The 18,061-nt window shown below is 36.6% G+C and overlaps 1 protein-coding gene across 8 annotated transcripts in view; it reads left to right on the forward strand.

The window, feature by feature from the left end:
- Nucleotides 1-18,061, forward strand: part of LOC113046396 (SH3 and multiple ankyrin repeat domains protein 1-like) — a 92,570-nt gene that overhangs the window by 18,619 nt on the left and 55,890 nt on the right. For 4 of the 8 annotated variants that reach the window (XM_026207295.1, XM_026207261.1, XM_026207256.1 and 1 more), the window contains one exon: nucleotides 13,246-13,779. In XM_026207295.1, the coding sequence (XP_026063080.1) occupies nucleotides 13,297-13,779 (483 nt within the window). In that variant the 5' untranslated portion in view covers nucleotides 13,246-13,296. Of the gene's footprint in view, nucleotides 1-13,245; nucleotides 13,780-18,061 lie in introns of those variants that run through there. The other 4 variants (XM_026207271.1, XM_026207289.1, XM_026207283.1 and 1 more) reach the window with 1 other exon arrangement.

The following is an 18,061-nucleotide window of genomic DNA, read 5'->3' on the forward strand; positions in this document are numbered from 1 at the left end:
TCTCTTGAGGATGTCTTTTCAGACCTACAGGCGAAAAAAGAAAGGCCAGGAGGGTTTATTGACAAATAAGAGGAGGCAGTTTGATTGTGTAACATAGTCGTGTTGTTTAACAAGTAAGTTTTAAGGCAGTCATTTTGTCTGTCTGCTTTGCTAAAGCCAGATAGAAACCTAATTTATTTATGCATGGTACAGTATCTCCCACACTGCCACCTAACTCATTTCATATTCATGAGACACACTGTATTAGATTGACTGTACTAGAGGTTATTAAAATAATAGTTCACCAAAAAATAAACATTCTGTCATCATTTAATTATCCAAACCTGCATTCATTAATAAATTTAATTAGCTTATTTTAAAATGCTCATCTTAGTTTGAGTTTTAGTAATTTTGTTATGTTTTTGACAATTTATTAGATTTAAACATTTCTATATAGCTTTAATTTTGTAATTCGAGTACTTCTGATTAAATTAATTTCAGTTAGTTGTCAAATATTTCTAATTATCATTTAAGTTTGTGTCAGCTATAATCAACTGTATCTTTAAGACTACAGGTTTGACAATCTTGTATCTTCTGCCATCTTATAAAAGAAACTAAAAGCAGCGTGACATTAATATGTCTCGTTCACAGTGGGATGATCCGTCCTGCGTTTGTGCCATCGTGCATGGTGTCTCCAATCATTTTTAAGCATGAAAAACTCAAGCATCAAACCCAGAGCCCACACACTCTCTCCCCCTGCAGCGTTCCGCTCTAATGTGTAACCTCTTTATTTGCTTCCATTCAGGAATGTTTCGGAAAGCTCTTTCCCATTGAGATGTCTGTGCTCTTATCAGTCTAGCCAGAAAATGCAGGTTAGCGAGGCATTGTTCGGTCTCTCAGAGGTGGTCAGGACTAGAGCTGTTTTCTTGTTATGACACTGCTATCAACTGCGTACGTTGAGCCAGGTTTGTGCCCAGAGGAAATACGACACTGCCGTGTGTCCAATGGCTGGTTGATGAACAGGCCATGAGGTGACATCACTGTCACACACGAGCGAAGGAAAGGTGGAAGTCGCTTGACATAATTTCTGTTGTTGACAAGACATGTGACTTTTCCCCTCTGCCTCGCTTTTGCTCTTTTCATGCATGCTCGCTTATTCTCTCTCTCCATCTCTTTGAAACACACTCTGTATGTGGGCCGCTGCTCTGTGTAAGAATCTCACGCTCTCCTTATAGAACCACAGGTCACTGCTGATTGATGTTGATTGTGTGAATAGAATATAAATCAGTCCACTTTAATGAAGGCATGATGCTGAGGTGTTTCAAGAGACTGGTGGCCCATGAAATCTTCTTCTTTCAAGCTCTCCTTCTTTCTTCTTTTCAATCCGCTTGACATGCCACAATTTTACTAATCTCATACGTGAATATATTTAAGGATGTGAGCTTTTTCAAAATTGTGAGATTCTGACTCAAAACAGCGTCTTTTGTGGGAGCACGGAATTAAAGAACTGGCTCCTTATCAGTTCATAAATTGAATTGGAATTTGGATTTGAATGACAAAAGGAGGAAGTTTCTGAATCGCACACAGTAAATTAACACACCAATTTATTCTCCAGTGTTCTTCTGTCCTTGGTGACTAAAGTTAATATATTAAATATGATTTAATATACACTATCGTTCAAAAGTTTGGGGTTGGTAGGATTTTTTAAATATTTTTTCAAAAGATGAATCTTGTTATTATTTTATCAAAAATACAAGAAAGGGTAATATAGTGAAGTATTAGTACAATTTACAATTTACAACTGTTTATTTATATCTATCTATCTATCTATCTATCTATCTATCTATCTATCTATCTATCTATCTATCTATCTATCTATCTATCTGTCAGTTATAAATGTTACACAACCCTGGTTTACTGACATTTAAGTAAAAAAAAAAATCTGTTAGAAATGTCAGAAAGAGAGAGGGTCGTTGCAGTTGAGTGAGTTATATTCTCTGCTCTATCTGAGATATTTTACAGATCTTGTAATATTTTCTGAACGTCATTTGAAAATGAAAGCCGTTTTGGAGAAGACAGTCTGAGCGGGATCTAAGATCTTAATTAGCCCCATGGTGGAGAGTTTTCGACTCAGAGGGGGAGTTTGATTTGTAGCCTCCCCTAAGGTGCATGTATGTGGAAGTACAGCTGTTTTCAGCTCTCTAATGTGATTTCTGTTATATAACCAGACCAGAATCTTAGAGTACACAGTAGAGATTTGAGCTTTTGGCTCAGTTTTTTGCTCTTTTGCTGTGGGAATATGTTTCTATACAAATGTGACCTTGTGTGGTGTCTTTTGACGTGCCTGTGTAATGATGGGTATTTGATTCAGTGACATAATTGGAAATTCCTAACACTTTAAATTAAGAAAAAATGCAATGAATGAAATAGAGCTAGGTCACTTTTATTACCCACATCATAAAATATGTTGCGTTGGTTATTGTTTTATGTGCTCCCGTGTAAAGATGGCTGATGGAGAGAGGGAATTAGGATGACTTTCTTCTGTTATGTGGAGGAGATTGCAAAATAACTCTCTGAGGACTGAAACTCTCTGAGGGGCCGAGATTGTGTCTTAGTTGGTTGATTGACGTGTGCAAGGACACACAAGATTGTGAGGTCAAAAAAGCCAGAAGTGAGTAATTCTGCACTCACTTCAGTGATTCTGTCCTACCTGTCCGGCCTCTTGTACACGGAGCATTAGCCTGTGGATGGGCATGTACCTATGCGTTTGTGTGTATGTATCAGAGAGAAATTGGCCGCTCCAGTTTCATGGTGTAAAAGTGGGGCGGTCTGTTCCTTGGAAGTTTCCCAGTATAATGTCCTGGGGGCCGAGATACTGAAAATATCTATCTATATAGATGCTTTGTCCTACATTAAAGTGAGGGTGAAAGAGAGAGAGGGCAGAACACCTGAGAGTGTGCTAACGACAGAGAGTGATATGAGAGAAAAGCCATTTTAGGGATGGACAGCAGCTGGGAGACCAGCAAACAAGCCTAAGTTGTTTATTTAATTTAGCAGGGTTCACACAGACTTTTAGAAATGTCTATTTGTTTTTTATTGGGAGACAATTGCTGTTTCACAAAGTTTCAACACTGTAAAAAACAACAATAAAAAGCAACGTGGTACATTGAAGTTTGAAAAACCTTTCAGTGACACATCTTTGTGAGTGACCTGAATTTACTCATTCATTAATATACATGTTTTGTTTTGTCAATAATTTATTTTCAATGCTATAGATGTCTTGTGCAGAAAATCAACACCAGTTAATTATTTTATATCATTCTAAAAGAATTTTCATTTTTGGATGGACTATCACTTTAAGGCCCCGTTTACACTTAGTGTGTTTTTGTTTTAAAACAGCGTTTTAGAATGAAAACGATTCTCGTCTACACTGGCGTCTCCGCTGTGTTTCAGAAACGATCTTTGTTTATATTACACAACTTAAAACACGTCACGCGACCATTCATGTAGGTACAGCCATATGAATAGGTAGATTACCTATTATCTAGATGGCATCTAAGTGCTTGGGGCGATCGAATGGGAAATCTATCTATACATCTTTGTCTACAACAATGCGCATGATGTTAATGATTACACAGCCTCCAAGGATATGCAGAGCGAATATCAGCAGTTATACGCCATCATTTTCAAAAGTCTCCATTTTGGTCCATTTACACTGAAATGCATACTAAAGCATTTTCAAAAGTATCAGTTTTCGAGGGTCGAAAACACCGGAGTAGTGTAAATGATAGACGTAACCATAGCAAAAGTTATGCGTTTTTAAAACGAAACTGCACTAGTGTAAACGGGGCCTAACATGAACTCTGAAACATTACTGCAGTCATTGAGATCTTGCAAGGTAAAGGAAGGTCTCATAGACCTTAATCAGGTTAGATGCCTTATTGATTTTAACATGGATGAAAATAAGGCTGTAAAGGATAGATTTACATTGTTTGCAGTGGCACGTATTATATAAAGTCCCTAGACCCTGTCATTTTCACAAAGTTTTGTCTACTGAATGTTGTTGTCAAATAACAGTACAATCCACGTAATGCACTGTAATCTCTCACAGCCTCATTTTCATTCCTGTCAAAAAAATTCAAATGGTGCTAAGGTCTAAAATGATGAGACGAATTGTGTAAAAAGGTAAGCTCTGACCATCACATTATGACAAGAACAACTAAATAAATCAGCTATCAGCAACACATTAATCCAATAAATGTAGCCGCTTAATTTATTCGTGCTACAGTGCATCCTGGGAGCTCACAAATCCTTATCAAATCATCAACATGGTATATATGAAATTGTTTGTCTAGACAAATCTGTTAGGCTAGTAGGGCAACATTAAGGGGAATATTGTTACTCTAACCTGTGTTTTATGTAGATTTAAAACTGAGAGGCAAAAACTGAAAGGCAAATAAACTCAAAATAACACAATAAGGCAAGATTAGACTGTAAAAATCCTGAGGTGCCACATCCGAAACCTTGATACTGAGTAATCGCTAAAAAGGCACCGTAAACCTGAAGCTCATTAAAATTTTGTTGAATTATGAAAGTGGAAGTTCGCTTGGACAGGGTAAATGAGAAAAGGGACTCATTTTGAGGATAACAAAAAAGGAAGAGATGAGGAGAGATACTGTTATCTTGCACTTGTTATCACTCGGTGTTTCCTTCTTGCCCTACAGAGTTCATCAATCACTTCCTTTGTCTTGATTCATCTCTCCTCCTGGGCTGATGATTAATTGAGATTTGCTCAGTTCATTGTGTGCTCTGACATTCTTCATGTCCTATCCAACTATGTCCTTAAAGGAAAAGTTAAAAATAAAAAATCTACTTACTCACCTTCACATCATTCCAAACCCATATGCAGCATATTTTATGCAAAAAAAAAAAAAACATTCATATTAAATGAAAAATTCAACCTATTTTGTAAATGCATTTGAAAGATTTTATTGTGAACAAAACATCCATGCTTATGTTTTATGTTTTCATTTTATTTTGATCTTATAATTTTTAGTCAAAATGTCATAAGTCTATCTTCTTGTGAGAGGACACTTTACTCTTCAGACTTCTAAAACTCCCACGTCTTTCTTCCAGTCGTCCATAAGCTCACATTCATTTTTGGGTGCAATGCCCACGTCTCAAAATCAAATAAACCACTGATTCATAGAATGGTCCTTGTCTCAGACTTTTGTCTTTGTTGATAATCTTTCATTTCATCAAAACATTGAAGGAAAAGTTCACTCAGAAATGGAAAATGATTTTCCTCTCTGTTGCTCCAAAACCATTGGAGTGATTATAGTTACCAGTGGTTTTCAAGCAATGAAAAAGACAAAAAAATATTTGTAATATGATAATATTTCCTTTCTGGATATAATTGCAGAGTAAATTGATGCCTCAAGGAATGTGAAATTTATCAATGAATAAAGATTTAATTCTCATCTGTTCCTCATACAAAAACCTATCATATAGTTTAAAAATATTTAAAATATAGCACAAGGTTTGTCTGAACTACATTTCTGATCATTTTAAGGATTTTTTTTTTTTTTTTCGGTTTTGGAGCTTTACAGTTTTTAAATCATCTTATTTTGAAGAAAGAAAGTTATACAGGTTTGAAGTGACATAAGGTTGAGTAAAATATAACAAAATTCAGATTTTAAAATGAACTCTCCTTTTAATGTCTATTTAGTTGATTTTTCGTTCCTAATTTTCTCTATTTGACCCTCTCTTACATATTTCCCTGCCATCATGCACCTCTTCCCACATGTGGGTTCAGATCCTCAGTGTTCTGCTTTTTAATCTATCTGTTCAATTCACATTTCTCTCCTCTCCCCTGAATCCAGAACCTGCCGAGACTAATCCCTCTCTATCAGCATCCTGTCCTTCCTCTTTTTCTGTCTTTCATTCAGTTTCCCACCACAGCTCTCTCCACCCTTCTCCTATTGCCTTCTATCTCAGCTCGCTCCCGCTTCCCCTCATCTCCATTCCCCCTCATCTGTGATTAGTCAGCACAAAAATTTATTATTTGTTCTTCAGCCAGTTTTTTTTTTTTTTACTCTTTCCTTTTTTCCCTATCCATCTTTTCAAGTTTTCTGTCAGCTACTCTCAGCTGAAGGTTGCTGTTTGTTTCTCCTCTTTTCTTTCCAGCCTCCTCTGTTACTTATACTCTCAGTACTTTCATGTTGTTTTTGTCACTTTCATTGCTCTGTTGAACAGGGATGCTCTGGGTAACCAGTAGCATGGATATGGTTAGAATCTCTGCCTAAACCTGCACACCATCTGTAGTTCTGTTTCATGGTTGTAGGGTGCCTTTAATGATAAAGGAGGACTTTAAGACAGCACAATTTCACAGAGCTTGCCAAAGGGGCATTAGTTTGATCTTTGGTTGTAAATAAGAGGGCTTTGTGCTTCATTTATTGTATTTCTTACATATTACCCTCTCTTCCCACTCCACTTCTCTCAGCCATTGTCATTTATTTTCTCTGACAGCCATATTATTTATTTTACAGCCCTTTTAATGTTCCTATCACATATTTTCTGTCAGTTTTTCACCCTTTTTTATCCCTCTGGTATAATCCATATCTTCTCAATTAGCTGTTCCTCCTCTTTCTGTCCCTCATTCATTCACTCGTTCCATAACTCTTCTCCGTTTTTGTATTCTCTGATTTATGCAGTCACTATTCACTGTAAATGCATCTTTACTTAACCAAGTTAAGGCTGCTATGAGGAGGAGTCTTGACAATGTAGAATTATACACTTTATTTTACAGCAGTGCTGATATTTCGTCCAACAGCACGACTTTTCACTGTTCATGTCAGTCCAGTGGTCTGTGCTGTCAGTCTGTGGTGGGGATGTGATTGCCCTAATTAAAAATGAGATGTCAACCTTTGCATCTGTATCATTTTTGAAAGACACATGTGCAGCGTAAACCAATCGCATTGGCATAAGTTCTTTGAAACGAATCCCACATGCTATTAAATTGTCTGTGCATTATCTTATAAAAATTTTTAACAGTATTTCTTTAAAGTAGACTTAAAAGTTTATGCACATTTTTAGGAGACTAGCATCAAGGTATTAGCCCACTATATATTAATTGTTGTCTTTGAACTAATCTATAGAGTAAATGAATCAACAACTCATAAAAATAAATTACTTGTCGCCACCTACTGGCATAGTGATGCAACATGCTTTGGAATCATAAGATTTTTAAAATGTTTTTGAAAGCAGATTCTTTAAAGGTGCAGTGTGTAAATTCTAGCGGCATCTAGCGGTGAGGTTGTGAATTGCAACCAACGGCTTAGTTCCCCACTCACCAAGGTACGGTGGCTGACACAGGTAAAGATGTCGTCGGTAAAGACATCAGAGAGCAAAGAGATTTCTTTACAAAGGCAAATCAAGGAATTATATTTACTTAATTGTTCAATAAATTGATGGTATTGCGAATGTGAATGTACTTGTTCATCATTGTGTCCGTTTTTTTATTCGCAAGAACAACAAATTTACAAAACGCGCTCTGTAGAGCAGTTTGTCCATTTAGGGCTACTGTACAAACATGGTGGTGACTGTAAGGGGACCTACGTTATATGTAGATAGAAATAGCTCAATCTGAAGTAATAGAAAAATAACAGTTCATTAAATAAGTTCTTTTTAATCATCTGAAAACATAGTTATGTATATTATATTGCATTTCTGTAAATAGATTTTTGTAAATATTACACATTGCACCTTTAATACAAGGATTACTTGACACTGAAAACTGGAGTAACGGCAGCTGAATATACATTTAAAAACAAAAGAGTTATTTAAATCAGTTAAAATATTTAATTATATAATTTATTTACTGTATATGTGATCAAATAAATACAGCTTTGGTGATTCCAAACTTGATTCCAAATAATGTAAAATTATTGACTGGTAGAGTATGTATTCAGTGTGAGCATATTTGCCATCGATTTCTAATCATGTTGCATTGCTGTGCCAGTAGATGGCAATAAGTAATTTTTATTAAGAGTTGAGTTGATTCAGTTAATTCAGTTGATTCATTCAAAATGTATTCATTTGAAAATCACAATTACTGTGTGTTATTTGGAGACATGCAATGTTTGTTCTGTTGTGGCTTCCTTTTGGAATATTTTCTTTGGCAGAGCAATAACGGATCAAGTCATTGGCAATATACTATGCCTAAAATGTAAGTCGCACAGTGTTCATTTCTTGTTTATCAAACTATATACTCTTAAAATTAGATGCTTCAAAAGTTCCTTCACAGTGATGCTATAAGAACTATTTTTGGTTCCACAAAGAACCATTCAGTCAAAGGTTCTTCATAGAACCATCTCTTTCTTACATTTGTATAATCTGAAAAACCTTCTTTCACCACAAAGAACCTTTTGTGAAATAGAAAGGGTTCTTCACATGTTCTTTATGGAACAATTTAGACAAAAAGGTTCTTATATGGCATCGGGAAGCACCTTTATTTTTAAGAGTGTAGTGTAAAAAAATATCACACAATTGTGCTGTTGGTCTTCTTGAAAAACGACTAAATTGTGCATATTGCTTCAGATACAGTTTCCCTGCGACTTTGCAATGCGAGTGCCTTTTCAGACTATATAAATAGCAGAAATCTTGAATAGCAGAAAACTGAGTCATGGTCGTGCATAATGCTGCTTTCCAGACAACTCGAAATTCAGATTTTTTTCCCACCTCCCATTTGGAAATAATGTATAGAACACTGCTTGAAAGTTGGACATCCGACCTGTGAACTTGGGACAGATGGATCAAGTTACCTTGTGTCAAATTTAAAAACCTTACATATTAAGCTTGTAAAATGATACTTTCATTTTTTGCTTTTCGTCAGCTGTTTTAGCAAGCATTTTATGTAATTTTTCTGTTTAGCCAAATAAACACGAAATGCTGTCGTTGTGTCATGGTGACATCATGAGGTCATATATTAATGTGACGTTTGATTAACTGGAACTCACTGAGGCTTGAAGTGGGACATTTAATCTTTCCCGCAACCGACCTCTGGATTGCAAAACAAGCACACATTAACCTCTGAGAACATAAAAAGCAATCTGCTTTGTAATTGCAAAGTACACACACACACACACACACACACACAGTTGACTTTTCTGTTCATAAAAACATTTAAGCTTTAAATTACTGATGATCAACAACCCGAGGGTCAGAATATTGCATTGAACTTAAAGGGAAGTCCTTAAGACAGTACTAAGATACTCTTTCAAGAAGTCTAGCTGTTCCCCTGACTTCACAACAAATCCACAGCCTCACAGCTATTATATTTGTGTGCTTTGTTGAAGATGCAAATTGGGTGTAATTGTATTTGGCACATTGTCAACTTTGATAGCACCGCTCTGTATATTTTATATGGTGTTTTTTTAATTAAATAACTGAAACTCTTCATGCAGCTAAGATGTTCTAGGGCAATTTTCCTATTGTTTTGAATAGTTTGCTTCTGTGCTGAGGATATGGGCATGTGAAACAAAGGAATTATGGTGCAGAACCCTCAGGAAAAGCTTCTGAATTAAGTGTCTGCAGAGACATTAACACCCGTTGCCCTCCAGTACAGAGTCAATAACCCTGGTGGCGGGCAAGCAATGATGTCTTGTTCAGTGCTTCAGTCGCTTCCTGTCTCACTGAGGTAAAACAGCGTTTCTAATGAAAATTCAGTTAAGGTGATGGCAAACGTGATAGAATGAATGGCATGCTTCAGAAAAGAAAAAGATAATGGTTGATAATTGCTGGTAATTATACTAAAGTAGAAATATGCAAAATAGACGAACTGTCACTTGTGATCTCAGGATGTTGGACTATGGCAGGGGTTTTCAAGCTGGGGTGCCATGAGGGCATTCTGGGGGAAATTTCATAGAGAAAATTAGCAAAATGTATTTTTGTGGCTGTGAAAGTGAATATGTTCAATATATATATATATATATATATATATATATATATATATATATATTCATATATATATATATATATAAATTCATACATTTATTTAATAATAATTGTAATTCCATATGATTAACAAAAGCATGTTTATATAAAGTGATTGCCTTTATATATTTTTAGAACTCAATTTAACTCATACAACTCAATATTTTAACTCTGAATAATCAAAGTCTACTGATTAATAACTGATAAGCCGATAATTTTCTAATAATTTTTAAATTAAAGCTGCAGTAGGGAACTTTTGACGCTCTAGTGGTTAATAAACAGAACTGCTTGCGTCTTGCGGAAGAACATTGTAGCCGGAACTACTTCTCTCTGTTTATGTCTATGAAGAATCACAAAGGTACTGGGTTACTCCGCCGCGGTACCCCCGAAGCAATCTAAAATAGTCAGAATATAAACACTTATTCTAGGTGCTCCCTAGTGATTCAGGACAAGCCAAAAACATGGTTTGGAAAATGGATTCATGGCGTACTCGCTTATTATATACATTTTTCTACATTTTGAACAAAAAAAAAAGTTACGGACCGCAGCTCTGATTGGTTGTTTCTTAACGGGAGCGATGTATTTCTGCAAATGGCAATAGGACCACTTGGAGGAGCCAGAGGAGCTTGATTTTTTAAAAAGATTATCTGTCTCATATTCTACTGTCAGGACATAATGACAGGTTTAATAAATATGTAAAAAATATTTTTTTTACAAAAGTTCCCTACAGCACCTTTAACCGATTATCTAAATAATAATTTGTTGCAGCCCTCTTTTATATATATATATATATATATATATATATATATATATATATATATATATATATATATATATATATATATATATATATATTACGTGTCAATTCTTTGAAAGCTGAATAAATAAGCTTTCCATTTATGTATAGTTTGTTAGGATCTGACAATATTTGGCCGAGATACAACTATTAGAAAATCTGAAATCTGAGGGTGCAAAAAATCAAAATACTGAGAAAATCACCTTTAAAGTTGTATGAATTAATTCTTAGCAATGCATATTACTAATCAAAAAGGTACATTGGGAAATGTACAAAATATCTTCATGGAACATGATCTTTACTTAATAATTTGAGTGACCGTATAAAAAATTTGGAAAACTCTGCTCTATGGTCTGTGTATGGAGTGAGAGATTTGATTTTATGAGTAATAGTGAACATTTTCAGATATGACAGCTGATTTGCACAACAACGAGACACATTGTCATAAGATATCTTCCACATCTAAAGTGTGTGCGCAGCATCTGAGCCACACAGCAGCTGGGTGTGAGTGGCACTACAGAGAAGTATTTTGTTCCCTCTGCTAAACACAGTAATCCTATTTTGAAGAGGTCTGTTTGAAGGGGAGACACTCTTAGTCCCTGATAGTGCTGGGCTATAGTGGTTTTGTTACTGATCTGGGACATATGAGGAATTACAACACTGTGTTGAGTGCTGATTGTGTGTGTGTGTGTGTGTGTGCACAGGGATGACTGCAAGAGTCCCGTCTGTGCTGTAATACAAGAGGTTCATGAGTTTGTGTTTGTAGAGAGACAGAGCCGAGGGAAGCCAAACGTCTTCTTTCTGCTGTAATACAAGCAGTTCATGAGTGGCTGTACATTGACAGTTCACTCTCGTCGTTGTAAGGAGTGTGTTCGTTTTGCATAAGGGCAAGTGGGACATGTGGGGTTGGTGGTAATCTGTGAATGAGAATTGGCTTCTTGCCGAGGGGCTGTTCCCACGGAGACTGTTCTTGCGTTCAGAACTAGCTAGACGGTGTGCAGTGGAATTGGAACATGATGTTGATGTCTTGACAATTTGATCTGTTCTTAAAGGAATAGTTCGCCAAAAATGTAAATACTGTATGATTCTTTTTCATGTTTTTCACATGGCAGTGTGTCATTGTTTACTTTCATTTTTAATAAGGCTCCCAAGAACATCGGAAAAAAAATACAAATAAAATGCATGCGCCTCTGATCCTTTTCTAAGTGTTCCTGTTTTGGTGAAGAGTAACATTTAAGCAATAAAAGGTAAATCTCATTTATAATTTTTTGTGTGTTATTAAAAAAGAAAAGTAAACAGTAAAAACCAATATTTAGCAGTTTTGTCAGGTACAGATAAATCAGAAATATATACAGTTTTTAAGCATCTTTATATAATGAATGTTTTTTTCTTTTCTTTTTTTTTTTGTTGCTAGTTTTAAATGTTTCTTAAAGGGGTGGTTGACTGGTTTGTATCTAGGCTTGATTGTGTTTATGGGGTGCAGTCTAACATGTATTAATGCTTAATTTTTTAAAAAACACATTATTTTTTCACATAATTTACCTTTATTCCACACCGATCTGTCCCTTCTCTGTCAAACACCTTGATTATTTCCCGTTATTATTAAGCCCCTCCCTCTGAAATACGCGATGGGCTGAGATTGGTCAGCTTCTGAAGCAGCACAACATGGCCTTGCCCCCTTTGTTGCTTGTTCCTGGGGGAGGGGTTTATCTGGGTTAGTGAACCAAAGGACCTCGGAAGAAGCTTGTTGTAGTCCCTTACCAGACATTTTTGTAGGCATTAAACTGCCAGAATTTTCATTTGCATTGAACTTTCAGCGCTGCAACTTTGCAGATATTGTTTATGCTTAAACAGCAACATTACACACCAACTAACGTTAAAAACGTGAAATCACAATCAGCCACCCCTTTAAAGTAAGTTGCTAACTGGACTGAACTGTGGAGCTGGTGCACAGGGTGATGATGATTTTTAATGAATTAAAATTTTTGGGAGAACATTTCCTTTAAGTGACTTCACACTGGATGTAGTATTATTGTATCTGTTTTTTTGTGTTTTTCTTTGTGAACATGCACTAAGTGTATTTAACCACTGCGACATGTCTCACTGAAGTCCCCTGCAATGAGTGCCATGTTTTGGAGACATTGTGTCAAGTTAAAAGAAGTTCATCTTGATTATGTTCCATTCCACTGACTTTCAAACATAATGCTTGTGGCGCGAGACGCTTAAAAAACTGCAAGACATGTTGTGACTGTCAAAGGTGTCACTCTGGTGTGTGTTTAAAAATGGCATGCATGCAAGACCATCTTACATGGACGGCCTGTTGCAACTTGGTGTGAGCTGCTGAGTGATGTGGGATTGTTTCTTATTTTATATTCTCTCAAACTCCTATACTTCTGTTCTCTCAGTCTGCCCTCTCCTCCTCTCATCATCCACCTCTCGCTATTTCTCATGCTTACACTCCTCTTCTCTTTTCACAGTGTGTCTCTGGGGATGATGCCGATGCCGTTGGTGCCACTCTCCCTGTCGCCATGACGATGCCGCTCAGCCCCCTCTCCAGCGACGAGGAGCACCAAAGGATGCTGGGAAACAGTCAACACCTTTATCCAGGGGCGGAAGAGGAAGAGGAGGAGGAGGAAGAGGAAATGGATGATGACGGCGTGGGCGAGGAAGGCGAGGAGGAGAATGGAGAGCTGGAGTTGGATGACGAAGAGGATGTGGACGATGAAGATGACATCAGGCGAGGACCAGGGCGTTTGAGAGGAGGCAGGGAAGAGGGGCACAGGCAAAAAGGCACAATGGCTGGACGACTTCCAGGAGACAGGCCGCTACGTCCCGGCAACCCAGGCCACACGGCCAACCCATATTCGTCCAACCCTGGACCCACCCACCAAACGCAGACTAATCAGCAACAGCAGCGGAAGCTACGAGAGCGAAGCTCAAGCAACGCACCTGACGACACACACATAGCTATGATGGTCTTTCGGATTGGCATTCCTGATATCAAACAGACGGTTAGTCTCACACACACACAAACCCACACCTGTTTTCCAGTCACCCATTCATGCACTATGCATACCGTCTTTTGCTAACCCTGCCTGGTTGAGCCCACAGCATAGTGAACTGCCCTAAAGTGGGACACTTAAGGTTTCGTGTTTGTAGCACCCCCATAAATACATGAATGCCAGTGAAACTCTGGGTTAGCAAGAGTGGCTGTGGTGTCATGTGAACGAAATCACATCATCTCTCAAATAATGTTTAATGTTTTGGTTACACATCGCAATATGTCACAGAAATCTGAAAATCAAAAAATGTCCCACATTAGGGCAATTCTCCCCACATACTGTATATTCCAGGCAGTCAGAGCGCAGCCAAAACACCATTCAAAAAATCCATTAGGCGAATACTTTTTCGCGAAGTATACAAATCTAAAAAGGGGGCCACGAATGAATTACACAGACTTGAAAAAGCTTTTCTCAAACTTTCTACGCCATCTCAGACAGTATGGGGCATGTGTTCTGCTATTGCAGGTCAGAACTTGCTTTCCACACACTCAACAAACACATATTTAGTGCTGCCGCTGCCACTACAAAGCAGAAAGTGTCATTAGCACTTTTAATAAGTTTACATACATTTCAAAAGTTGGGTTTCAGTCAGTTTAACGGGCCGTTCACAGGTCGTGCCTAAAAACTTGTGGCAAACACTAGGCCCGACGCTTTCTGTTTTTTTTTTTTTTTCATGCACTCCGGAGGCATTTGTCATTGCTAAGCAACCATGACCTGTGCTCTCCATGAAGATGTGGAAATTTTAGCAAAGGATACATGGATTTGCACCACTAAAAATCTCTTGCAGTAGCTCTGCTAAATTTATTTAAAAATGGCTATCCATATACAGCTATGATCAGCAGTTCCTTCATCTTGGTCGAGCTTTAAATGTTGTTACAGGAAAGGATGAAGCTGATTGGTTGGTTCTTGCAAAATGACCCATGGTGCCCATTGTTTTTACAGTTGGTCTCACTCTCAGCATTGTGCGCATACTCCAACAAATGAGAAGTGTTGTGCAGTATACGTTCATCAGAGAGTAATGAAAAAACAATCATGGTTTCCACCCCCCACCCCCCATCCCACCTAAAAAAAGAAAGAAAAAATAAATAATGGCACAAATGTTTTCAACATTGATAATAATGATAAATTTTACTTTTTGGAAATCAAATCTGCAAATTAAAATTATTTCTGAAGGATCATTTGACACTGAAGGCTGGAGTATTGATGCTGAAAATTCAGCTTTTCCATCACAAGAATAAATTACATTTGAAAATATATAAAAATAGAGTTAAAACTCTGTTTTAATAATAGATCACAGTTGTTATTACTTGATCAAATAAATGCAACCTGGATAAGCATAAGAGACTTCTTTCAAAAACAGATGTCCAAACGTCTGCAAAATATATATTTTTTCCAGATAAAGCAAAAAGAAAGCAAAAAAGAGAGACAAGGGAAAAACAACAAGAGAAAGCAAGTACAGGGACTCTATGACTTTCAAACAAAAACAGACTCAAGGTGACCTCAACGGAGAGAAATTGCGAGGAGGGGGGCGTGGGATTAAAGTATCCCCATAAAAAGCGTAAAAAGCATCACGTGTGATGGTGTTAAAGTGAAGCTCTTTATCACAAGACTGATTAAGAGGTTCAGTGGTTTCAGGAATGAAATAACCACTGCTGTAATCCGTTTATTGTACACCACAAATTAAACCAGGCACTTTTAATTTAAGCCACTGTGGACATGTTTGCCAAACGGGATGGAGATGACAGCGCTGCTTCCTCCCAAACCAGAAACAAATGACAGCATCTAGTACTCTGCAGTATCTGTCTACAGTTATTCTTCATTCCTTTGAATGACACTACTGAGGTTTACTTTCCCATCATGCTCCCTGGCCCATCCTATTGCTGTGGGCAGTGGCAGAAGATTAATGATTCATGAATAATATGATTATGTTGATAATTGATTTAAAATGGTAGACCTGGGCCCAGAGTGTTCTTTCAGTGAAGTCAAACTAAAGGCAGTTTTGCTGCCTCGCTGCCCAGTCAACCAGTTACTCCACGGAGACTATTGATTACCTTCAAAGGCACCGTAATTTAATTAATACCAGTGTTATTTTAGTATTGTTACGTATATATTCTGTTATAGTTTTCATTGATATTTTGAATTGGCCTTTAGGATTATATTTTTAGTGGTCATTTTAATTTTAACTTAAATTTGAGTAATTTTGTTGTGTGCTTTTGTCATTTGTTGTAAATTTTGTAATTAAATAATGTAAATTATTTCAGTTTTATATTTAGTTTTAAGCAATTTTAGTGTTTAAACTTCCAGGCAACAATTTTTTTTTTTTTTTATTTTTTTTTTTTATCTTATATTTATATTTTATTTTATTTCAGTTTTATTTAGATTAACTGAAGAAATTTTAGAAGGCAAATATTTTAACGACTTTCTAAGTAATTTATAATTTAACTAATTGTTTTTCCCCTATAAAAATTATCCTGCCATCTACAGAATAATTTGTTTCAATCACTCAGTCAAACCATTTTTATTCTTGCAACCAACTGGCAGATCACATGCACACAGGATTGTGGGATATCTGCATTCAAATATTGACCAGATGGAGGCATTTTTGTAGAATGGGTGTTAATCAAACACTGGATTTGGACACGCCTGATGAGGGAGCATACAGAAAGTTTTACGTTATCTTTTTTTATTCTCAGTGTTTCTTAAAAACCAAACTGTATCTGCTATTATTTTTTTACTCTTGTAATATGGGATTGTATAATGAATGTAGGTGTGCAAATGTGCATTAGTGTGTGTGTTCGTGAGGGGGATGTTTGTGTGCGAGTGGAAGAGAGGGACAATGAGTGTTATTTTCTTTGTTGCAGTTATCCAAAACTGCCTGTTTAGTCCAACAAGCCACTAGCAAATTGTAATTAGTGTATGATTGGTTGATAGATGAAACAGGATGGCAGTGGAACACCTGGAGGTTATCTGAGCTGCATCGAAACATTCTGCCAAATGTTTTCCTTGTGATTTTAGCCCATCTGCAACACCTGCCAATGCAAAAAATGATAAGGAGTCGAATTCTGCAACCAACTTTTAGCAGTAATTCTGTTTAGCATTATTTTAATTATATTTAAATTAAAATGTATTCTGTCTTCTTTTCTATCTTCTTTTATATGTTGTTGATGTTATTATGAATGAATCATCCGTGCATGTTTCATTTTTTGTAATTGTTTTGACCTTCTTCATGAGTGTCATAACTCAGTCTTCTGTTTAAAAGTAAGTCATCTCTCTGATGATGTATTCCAGTCTCCTTCAGTCGTTTAGTCTGCTCAAACCCTGCCATTTTCTATATACATGACCTCAAATTCAGATCACTCTCCATCCAAATGAAAACAATGTATTGAACAAAGTCCTTTCCCTACATTTTTTCTTTTTCGATAATCTGTTTCACCTGGACATATGTCATAATATGGAATAAAAGATATTTTGTTACATTGCAACTAGTTGGTCATTAATTCTCTGTATACATTAAAGAAAGCAGTCAGGGGTGGAAAGCTGTCAATGCTATTTTATTTCAAATACCTACAATAAGGTTCGTCTGACTTTCAGATTCTCTTTCATGTCTTTCTGTTTTGCCTTAAACCATGTTCTTTTATGTCTCTCTCTCTCTCTCTTTCTGCTTTTTCTGTGTGGAGTAATATGTCTGCATAATCCCAGTACATTAGGCCTGCTCTACATACCAGCTAATTCACCCTCAATAAACTGCAATTGCTCGATAATTGTGGTTTAATGAGCTCGAGGAGAGACAGTAGGTGTGCAAACACAACCGAACAAATGTAGGGATGCGAGAATGCCCACTCACCCTGTTATGCACTAAATGCTTTTGGATGCAGATTTGTCATCGGACATCAAGCGGCAACCCAAAACAGAACTAGAATTGGATATCATAGTGAACAATGTTTGAAATCAAACATTAAAGATTCATTAACTGCATGCTAAATGATTAAAGTGCCCCTATTATTGATTTTTGCATTGTGTAACACAGCTCTAAGAGAATGAAAACGTCCTGCAAAGTTTTAAAGTGCACCGTGTATAAAGATATTGTCTCTCAAAAGAAAGATTTCACTCTGAATCATTGAAAACAAGTAAAAAAAAAAATTCAGATATCTTGATAAATAGAGAGTTCAAAAGACCATTTATTCAAAATAGAAATCTTTTGTAACAATGTAAGTATTTACTGTCACTTTTG

Source organism: Carassius auratus, chromosome 3 (assembly GCF_003368295.1).
Source record: "Carassius auratus strain Wakin chromosome 3, ASM336829v1, whole genome shotgun sequence".
Classification (NCBI taxonomy): domain Eukaryota; kingdom Metazoa; phylum Chordata; class Actinopteri; order Cypriniformes; family Cyprinidae; genus Carassius; species Carassius auratus.